This window comes from Silurus aristotelis, assembly GCF_946808225.1.
Source record: "Silurus aristotelis genome assembly, chromosome: 15".
Lineage (NCBI taxonomy): Eukaryota > Metazoa > Chordata > Actinopteri > Siluriformes > Siluridae > Silurus > Silurus aristotelis.
In genome coordinates, this window is record NC_139588.1 from 5435921 (window position 1) to 5446620 (window position 10700).

At 41.2% G+C, this 10700-nt stretch overlaps 1 protein-coding gene across 1 annotated transcript; it reads left to right on the forward strand.

Moving 5' to 3' along the window:
* Nucleotides 1-3684: 3684 nt before the first annotated feature.
* On the forward strand, nucleotides 3685-5939 carry lft1 (lefty1). Its single transcript, XM_083562824.1, has 4 exons — nucleotides 3685-4026; nucleotides 4203-4446; nucleotides 4552-4788; nucleotides 5413-5939. Exons 1-4 carry the CDS (start codon nucleotides 3759-3761, stop codon nucleotides 5738-5740), a joined length of 1077 nt encoding a protein of 358 aa, XP_083418950.1. The 5' UTR covers nucleotides 3685-3758; the 3' UTR covers nucleotides 5741-5939.
* The last annotated feature ends 4761 nt before the right edge of the window (nucleotides 5940-10700 follow it).

Below are 10700 nucleotides of genomic sequence, written 5' to 3' on the forward strand. Positions count from 1 at the left end.
AGTCCAGACCTCAGCCCAATTAGAATGCTGTGGCAGGACCTTAAGAGAACTGTGCGTAAACAAATGCTCACAAACCTCAATAAACCGAAACAACACTGTAAAGAAGTGTGAGCCAAAATTTCTCCACAATTAAGTTATTGCTTCTAAAGGCGGTTCTACGAGCTATTGGATTATAAGGTGTACTTAGTTTTTCGCACATGGAATCTCCATTTCGGATTGATTTGTGAAACAAATAAAACTTATGGAGGTTTGAATGAGGATATTATGAAGATTAAAATGTGCTAAATGGCTGATAAAGAAAGAAAAAAAAAGAGGCTTTGACTTGTCACATGTACATTACAGTACAGTGAAATTCTTTATTCGCATATCCCTGGTTGTTAGAAAGAGGGGGTCAGAGTGCAGGGTCACCCATGTTACAGAACCTATGGAGCAAAGAAGGTTAGGGGCCTTGCCCAAGGGCCCCAAGAGTGGCAGATTGCCAGTGCTGGGGCTTGAACTAATGGCCTTCCGATATCAGTAAACCAGAGCCTAAACCTTTAAGCCACCACAGATAAATACAGAGACTGTCAGTGGTAAAAAGTCATTACATTTTCTCTTCACTGGAACCAGGAGGCCAAAATCTATTCCCACATAATGATGCCCCACTAAACACCTTTGAGATGAACTCTAACACTGAGTGAACCCCAGACCTTCTCACCACTATCTCACTAACCTTGTCTATAAACACGTGCTAAAATCTTGTGAAAATACTTCTCAGAAGATTGGAACTTATTCCAATGTTCAGCAACCTCTCCTCTCCTCTCCTCTCCTCTCCTCTTCTCAGATCTGCACACTTTGTCCCGGCCTGCCTCTGGATGGTGTTCTCTTCGACTGGAGGCACATTAACAGTCTGGGGATCCATGAAATTACGGAGTAACACAGTAGCTTTGAGGATGGATTTGGATTGTGTTTAATCTCATCAGTCTGCTAAACTGTTTGCATTGAATCACCATCACTGCACACCTCAACATTGTTTAACTGTAATAAATAGACATTTGGTGCCACTCAGATGAAGATGAGGTTCCCCTTGATTCTGGTTCCTCTTCTTTCTAATTCCCTCTATTTTTCAACTTTTTCCTTGCCACAGTCACCCCAGGTTTGCTCATTGGGGTTAAATATACATAGTTCATGAATTTAATCTTTGTACTACAATTCTTACATTCTGTAAAGCTGCTTTGAGACAATGTCCTTTGTGAAAAGTGCTATAGAAATAAACTTGAATTAAATTGAATTGAAAAAAGAGAACTACTGCCATCTTATGGCCACAGACATGTAATACATTTAAAAATAATTATAACACATTATATCTCTGAGGGTCACGTGCTGCCTTCTATAAGAGATGTTCTATTTCATGCCATTAAGGACTAACAGTGTCTTTGGACACTCGTGGATCACATGCTGGGAACCACTGAACACCAGTTGGGACCATTGGGACGTCATTGAAGCATCCAGATTCCAATAAATTTCCACTTCCTATGTTTTGATAGGAATAATTTCATGATGGACTTACTGGTTATGGAACATAATTGTATTTGTCGAAGGAACCATGAGTATTTGTATGATGGATTCTGCTGATGTGATCTAAACTTAAAAATTTTTAGTTTTCCATCATAAATAGGGTTAAGCAGCGCATGAGTACTTAAGCCTGTGAACTGTTTTCGACTTGTGTGAAGGAATTAAAATCCATACCAACACACACACAAACACACACACAAGCACACAAACACACGCACACGCACACACACACACACACACACACACACACACACACACACACACACACACACACACACACACTTACACTCTCTCTCACTCTCAATCACAAAAACCCACAGGGCGATAAACAAGGTGCTAATCATGTCTTTGGTGTCAAACATTTGATGTAAGATCTCATGTAAGGAGTGAATTTAGAGGTGCTGCATGTGTGTATTAAGTAGTATGATGTGCTGAAACTATATACTTGTGACATACAGTTGCCTGCTTGGGTTTTGTTTAGTTCACTTCAGCATATCTTGTGTTCTTCCATTACAAAAAAATAAAAAATAATACACCATGCGTTGTTGCATGTCACGGGATCGGCTCTGGTTGTTGTTTTATGAAGCAGAAGCAGAGGCAGAGGCGGAGATCTGTTTAAACAGACCCGCTATTCATATGCAACAACCCGGGTGCTAATTAGCACGTGTTTTGTTGATTGGGGCTCCACTCTTTCCTTTGATTAAGGGCTGTGAGAATGAGAAGTTCCCCTATTGTGGACCAAAGGGCCTGTGGATAATTGACAAGGGAAGGGGAGAAGACTGACACATATCACACAAGGGATTTAGGCCTTCTAGTTTGCTGGGAAGAGAAAAAAAACTGAGTGTGTGTGTGTGTGTGTGTGTGTGTGTGTGTGTGTGGATGTAGTTTTATTGACAGAAAACCATGTAAATGCAGAGACTGGGATGAAAAAACTTTCACTACAAGATGTTATATGTTCTTTTTCTCTTTTATAAGTATGGGCTTGCTATTAGGGGCTGTTCTCTGGATTTGTGCATGCATGCGAGTGAGCTCTGGTTCAGCCTTGTGTGCCGCATTCTCCAAGCGCAAGAGAAGTCATCTGGCCCTCCTTTGCTGCGAGCAGTCTGTCTGACATCTCTGAGCAAATAGAGGGGGCCAATACACAAACTCAGACAGTGGGCCCTCACTGCCACTCGGCCCCTTTTCTTATGTTTGTGTGACTAAACAAGGCATGGCAAATTTGGCAATGGAATCAGATGATCACCAACCTGTGAAGAGCTCCCCAATCCACATCCGCACGGCCTCCCTGGATTAGCTGTCTGTTTGCCTAATAATTTTAATCTCGGGATGTAGGAACAGGGTGGGAGTCCTGGAATAAACATCCCATCGGCTTGGATTTCCTTCCAAGACTTATGACGTGAAGTTAAGGTTTGAAGTCGATCACTAGACCTGGCTGTCAGACACATAAGTCGAGATGTCCACTTGCCAGACTAGGAATGTTTTACAATGTCCGGGGGAATGTACACATGAAGAACAAGGGTGGGACTGTGACACTTCCATGACCTGGACTGGAAAGCTGAGGTTTACTAGGTCTGGATGAATGCCAATGAATCAATAATCAGAGACTATACAGAAGATAGTGAATGGCAATCATATGTCATATTTGTCAGGAATTGGTTTCGATGACATATGCACCTGCTCGAGTGTTTTGTTAGTTCATTGGTAGTAAAGCAGTGGATTGCATAGCAGGCGCAGTATTTTCAAAAATCTCACCAGTTAAATTTTTTTGTCATAATTCCATTTTAACAGCATTTTCTTTTACTGAAAATTCAGGTTATTATAGGAGCCAAGCCTTTTCGAAGGAACATTGTGCCCTTGGATCCCCTTTAAATGCTCATACTATTGTATAATTAACCGAGTTACATGGAAATTTCAATGACTGAATGACTCATGGGTCGTCAAATTTAAGCACATTATGTACATGTTTGCTATGTCCCCCCCCTTACCACCCCCTGATGTCAGATACACACCCATACACACACGCATACACACACCCACCCTTTCAGCTTGGTTGAGGAGGGAATGGAGGGCGGGGGTGTGTGCGTGTGTGTGTGTGTGTCTCGGATGCCTATAAAGTGCGAACCTGGCTGTCAAAGCGCCAGTGTTTAATTTCCACTGTGTGCCAGAAGGACTAAAGAGCTTCAAGAACTTCTCGGGAGATAAGCATGGCTTCGACTTTGACCTCCTGCTTCTTCTGCGCGGTTTTTCTGACCCTGGGGCACGCGTTTACGCAAGACGACATGAAGGATGCCCTGCTGAAAAAGCTCGGACTCGACGAGGTTCCTCAGATACACAAGCGGGACCTGGAGAACCTTGTGGTGCCTGCGCACGTGAAGAGCAAATATGTGTCTATGCTGAAGCTTCACCACGAGAGGAGGCGCCGCTCTCTGCCCAGTCTGGCAGGTATTTTACGCGGGATTCCAGGCAACGCAGGTAAGCCATCGTGCCATCATCATCTTCATCATTCTTATTCTTATTATTGGGGGTGTAGGTGGTTAAAGGTATTAGTGGGGCTGTTGGTGAAGGTGTTAGTGGTGTGACATCTTTAGAAAATGCGCGCGCAACGCGTTTGGAGAGGTGGCTCACTTCATCGGTGTTACTTCTTGCAGACATCTCCGGGGAGTTCGTGTATTCCGACACAACTCGTCAGCGCGTGGTGTTCGAGATGACCTCGAGGATTCCCGACAACAGCGAGGTGACCATGGCCGAGCTGAAGCTTTACAAGAAAGCGCCACACAAGCGAGCCATGCCCGAGAGGAAGGGCCAGAGGCCGGTCAACAACGCGCGGGTCAGCGTCTACTGGGTGGAGGTGCTCGGGAACGGCTCGAACCGCACTTCCCTCGTCGACTCCAGGTACGTCAAACCCCAAATGATGTCCTTGGTGTTGCAGTTGTCTGCCCCCAACCCCCCCCCCGGACTGCCTGACACTTAATGTGCGCGTTAACCTTGTGCCCTCAGGTTGATTCCCATCCATGAGTCGGGCTGGAAGAGCTTCGATGTCACACAGGCTGTACATTACTGGTCCAAGAGCGAGAGGAACACACCAATGCACCTGGAGGTGTGGATCGAGGGCGAGAGACACGGCAGTTACGCGGCGGAAATGGCCAAGAGCGTCCAGTTTAGCACCCAGGAGCCGAGCGACATCCTGGGCAAACCTGAGCTCGTCCTCTATACACTGAACCTGGAAGAGTTTGGGTGAGCATATGTAGAATTATATATGATAGGTGTCACTTTTCACTTGAAAAAAAAAATCCATTGGAAAAATCCATGCAATTGTCCATATTGTGTCTTTAGGACAACGGTCCATGATTTTTTATTTATTTATTATTATTTAAATTTTTTTTATCACGGACCCGTTTCAGGCAATTTTTCCAGGCACGGTGGGGGTGTTTTATGCACGCGCAATAACGTGCATTATATTACTGTTATACATATACGATTGTATTCATCATGCATCATGAATTCATCTCATGCAACTTATGCATGATGAATTCATGATGCATAAGAATCAGTGCAGAATCAGTGCGAGCTGCATTTTTCGATGCTTAGGGAATAAGAAACTGCGACTGAAACACGTGTGGGGAAATTGGCACAGGCAGAAATTGACTTTTTATTGTAAAATAAAACGCTTTCCTGTGCGGCTGGGTACCAAATGATCCACGGATCGGTGCCCATTGATTTTATTTCAATGAATTCATTACATCATCAAAATATCTTTGCACTTTAGAGCGTATTTTTTGTGTGAACGCATACGTATTCAGTCTTTTATTGGAATAATTTGCATTTAAACTAATAAAAGTATTTGTATTTTTCCTCCAGCTCCCAGGGCGACTGCGAGCCAAGCAAAAGCAGGGAGACGTGCTGCCGTGAGGAGCATTTCATCAACTTCCGCGCTCTGACCTGGACGCAGTATTGGGTGATCGAGCCCGCGGGTTACCGCGCGTTCCGGTGCGCGGGGACCTGCAGGCAGCCGCAGCGCGCGCCTCACGCGTACGGAGCGCGCAAATGTGCGGCGGTGGAGAGCGCGCCGCTGCCCATGATGTACCTGGTGAAGAAGGGCGAGTACACCGAGATCGAAGTGGCCGAGTTTCCCAACATGATTGTGGAGAAGTGTGGCTGCGCTATGGACAACGTGTCCCTCGTGTGAGGGCACCCCGTCCAAAAAAATTCTTCAAACGTACAGTACTTAACATTTTTCTTTAAAAACTGGAACAATTTTTTTTCCTTTTTATTCCTTCTTTTCTCCTGAATCTCCTCGAGCACTTTGTAAAAAGTTTCTATGTATTTTATGTATTCAAACGTATTATTATTATTTGTATTATTATTATTATTATTATTATTATTGTTTTTTGTTTTTTTTTTGCATTGACGGTCGACATTAAACTCATTAAAAGCTCTATTTTGGATCACTCTTTCACTGCGTCGGCATTTTTCCACTGCCGTGTGTGTGAGCGCACAGTGTTGATTGGAGTGTTTGTGTTTGCATGGATTGCAGACTGTTGGCACACAAGTCCATCACAGCTTTGTTTGCTCGGTTTTGCATACGCGACACTAAACGCGCATTGTGCGAGCTACAGTTTGAAGACTGTCCATCAAACTCGGTGTAGATCCATATATGAACTTCTCACTGAAGTTCTATCACAGGAGCTCTCTTAGTGGAACTCTATCAGCTTTAATAAAGTAGGAAGATTGGCAATTAATATGCTCTGAAATGTTTGTCACATAAATACTAAGTGCTATCAGTGTACACATGTAACCCTGGGCGTAAATCCTGGGGGGCGCGGGGGGGGGGGGATGTCCCCCCCATCCGAGAGTTGTCCCCCCCCCCCAAAAAAAAAATATATATAAAAAAATATCGCACTCTCTATTGTAAAAAATTTATGTATACCTAAATTACTGTGTAAGTAAAAAAAAAAATGCATTTAGAAACAGTTGACTTTCACTTTAAATAAAGCGATTCTCTTTAATGTAGTTCATGCAGACTCATTCATAAATTAGTTGTGGGAAAAATGCTGATTATCGTTATAATCTCCATGAATCTGCTCTATTATAGATAAAAATATGACTTCTCTAGTGAACGTTAGCTTGTTTACAATATCTTGTAGCATAGTGCACTGACACTAACACACCAAAACCGTTTCCCATGCACTGTTTTATTTGGGACGACTTGTTATAATGTTAATTTACCATTAATGGCCACAATCAGCATATTGTTTATCTGTGCATTTACTAAATGATCACCGTTCTGTTCTTAAGTGTCTTAATTTTTAATAAAATTTTAACCGTTTTTAATTCCTTGTTTTGCTTTGTCATTGAACCTGAGAAAAACTATGAAAATAACCATAATAACACAGTCTCCATGCTACAATAATAATGATAAAAGCAAAGTTTTTCACTGTGGGGACACTGTGTCTTTATAAGTACAATTTGACTATTATTTGTCCCCTTCAAAAATTGCTCATGAGAAATTTTACATTTATTGTCCCCCCCTACTGTTAAATGAATTTTACGCCTATGCATGTAACCATCCAAAATCCACTTAACAGTGCCCTCAGTGACCTACAAATAAAAATATAAAATAACACGTGTCAATTGTTAACCATTTTAACCAGATTCAGTTAAATGTATTTGAGGGAAAAAAAGCCATTTGGAAAACCTTTTGAAAAATAAGGACTTAATTTCTCTCAACAGAGGATTGTACTATAAATTGGATTGTTTCTCACAGCACTATAAATTCCCCATAACCTGCATTTGTTACGCAGATTACTATAATGTTTTCTGTATTTATATTTAAATACGAAATCATATGAAAGGAAACCATGTAGTCGTCTATTTTTAGTCCATGGCCCTTAACCCTCATAGGAAAAAGTTTGGACACCTGTTATAGAATAGTTAAAGTACCAGATTAGGACTATAAAGCTTAAAATGACATTTCTCTCGCTCATATCCATCTCATTTATTATATATATATATATATATATATATATATATATATATATATATATATATATATATATATATATATATATATATATACAGTGAAGAAAATAATTATTTGAACACCCTGCTATTTTGCAAGTTCTCCCACTTAGAAATCATGGAGGGGTCTGAAATTGTCATCTTAGGTGCATGTCCACTGTGAGAGACATAATCTAAAAAATAAAATCCAGAAATCACAATGTATGATTCTTTAACTATTTATTTGTATGATACAGCTGCAAATAAGTATTTGAACACCTGAGAAAGTCAATGTTAATATTTGGTACAGTAGCCTTTGTTTGCAATTACAGAGGTCAAACGTTTCCTGTAGTTTTTCACCAGGTTTGCACACACTGCAGGGGGGATTTTGACCCACTCCTCCACACAGATCTTCTCTAGATCAGTCAGGTTTCTGGCCTGTCGCTGAGAAACACAGAGTTTGAGCTCCCTCCAAAGATTCTCTATTGGGTTTAGGTCTGGAGACTGGCTAGGCCATGCCAGAACCTTGATATGCTTCTTACAGAGCCACTCCTTGGTTATCCTGGCTGTGTGCTTCGGGTCATTGTCATGTTGGAAGACCCAGCCTCGACCCATCTTCAATGCTCTAACTGAGGGAAGGAGGTTGTTCCCCAAAATTTCGCAATACATGGCCCCGGTCATCCTCTCCCTAATACAGTGCAGTCGCCCTGTCCCATGTGCAGAAAAACACCCCCAAAGCATGATCCCCATGCTTCACAGTAGGGATGGTATTCTTCGAATGGTACTCATCATTCTTCTTCCTCCAAACACGTTTTGTGGAATTATGACCCAAAAGTTCTATTTTGGTCTCATCTGACCACATGACTTTCTCCCATTACTCCTCTGGATCATCCAAATGGTCATTGGCAAACTTAAGACGTGCCTGGACATGTGCTGGTTTAAGCAGGTGAACCTTCCGTGCCATGCATGATTTCAAACCATGACGTCTTAGTGTATTACCAACAGTAACCTTGGAAATGGTGGTCCCAGCTCTTTTCAGGTCATTGATCAGCTCCTCCCATGTAGTTCTGGGCTGATTTCTCACCTTCCTTAGGATCATTGAGACCCCACGAGGTGAGACCTTGCATGGAGCCCCAGTCCGAGGGAGATTGACAGTCATGTTTAGCTTCTTCCATTTTCTAATGATTGCTCTAACAGTGGACCTTTTTTCACCAAGCTGCTTGGCAATTTCCCCGTAGCCCTTTCCAGCCTTGTGGAGGTGTACAATTTTGTCTCTAGTGTCTTTGGACAGCTCTTTGGTCTTGGCCATGTTAGTAGTTGGATTCTTACTGATTGTATGGGGTGGACAGGTGTCTTTATGCAGCTAATGACCTCAAACAGGTGCATCTAATTTAGGATAATAAATGTGGTGGAGGTGGACATTTTAAAGGCAGACTAACAGGTCTTTGAGTGTCAGAATTCTAGCTGATAGACAGGTGTTCAAATACTTATTTGCAGCTGTATCATACAAATAAATAGTTTAAAAATCATATATTGTGATTTCTGGATTTTTTTTTTTAGATTATGTCCCTCACAGTGGACATGCACCTACGATGACAATTTCAGACCCCTCCATGATTTCTAAGTGGGAGAACTTGCAAAATAGCAGGGTATTCAAATACTTATTTTCCTCACTGTATATATATATATATATAAAAAATAAAATAAAAAAAATCAAATGAATGAGCCAGTGGTGGCACAGGCAGGAAAAAACCTCCCCTGAAAACCAGAAGTTATCAACTGATCGACACTGTTCTGGGGATAGTATTCCTGAACATTTGTGTATTATAAGCCAAGAATATGGATTTGGACTGTAATTAGCTCAAAGTATGAAATGACAATGTAGATACAACATAACATGATTACTTCGGTGCATATTCTGCAGACAAATCGGTCATGTGAAACGTTCTGCTAGTCGCCCAACACAAACTTCGGAGAAACATCTGAAAGAAAGTGTTGAAGCAAGGCAAAGCAGCACCAACGGAAACGGGTTCATATGTTTATTACAGTTTAAAACGCTATGGACACCTTTGCACTATCAAACTAGGACAGGTTTTACCTTGTATGATAAATAGCACGATACAAAAAAAGTTAGAAGTAAACCAAAGGACACTTGATGCATCGAGCCACAACGCCCTAAATCCACTCCTGCAAACTTCTCTCGCTTGATAAAAGATTTCCTATAACTTCGCTTCAGACACCCTGCTCCTATAAAGTACATGAATACAGTGATTATACTTGATATGGGGAAAAACATAAAAGACCTAATTTAAAGAGGGGGAAACGCCAGAGTCCAAATCCAGCTAGTTTTCTCCAGGATATAAAACATAACTGAGTACAGTGCATTTTTCTAATTACAGTTAATGAAATAGCTGCCAAGATATTGGTGGTCATTTTCACACCACATACCCAGAATTGCACCACTTGCCATAGCAAAACTCAAATATAAAAGCGCAGGGATTTTACTTAACAGCCAGTAGATCTCGGTACGGACTGAATTATCCGCAAAACCTTTGTTTTTCTTTTCTATGATTTACTTCTGAAACCAAAAGAAATACTAATCCTCAGTGGTTACATATTGATCAAAAAGATAAACAAACTTGCTTTGTGGAAGATGACTCTGCTCTTACATTTACCTTCTACTACAGTCTGGGGGAACCTGCACTGAAATGGACATTCCAGATCTTTTCATTGTAACAGAGTGTAATAGCTAGATGCTTTAACAAGTAGAAGATTTAACTAGGTGTGTGTGTAATATATATATATATATATTATATATATATATATATATATATATATAAATTCCAATCAAGTTGCAGTTTGTGTAACATATCGCAAGATTACTATAGTGCCATTCAAACCGAAACGCATCATAGCAGAGATTATAGACAGACCTGAAGATTATAGTGAGAGAACGTGACAAATAACTATTACCCTGATACAGGATTGGCGTCTGTACACCGCGTGTATCCTTTGATTCTGGACCAGATATACGAGTTTGTGTTCTAAAACCGAGAAAAGGCTAAACAAAATCAGTCATCAACTTCCTCAAAGGCTAGCTTGTCAATAAAGAAGTCAATAAACCCCCCCAAAAAAACAATCAATCCAAG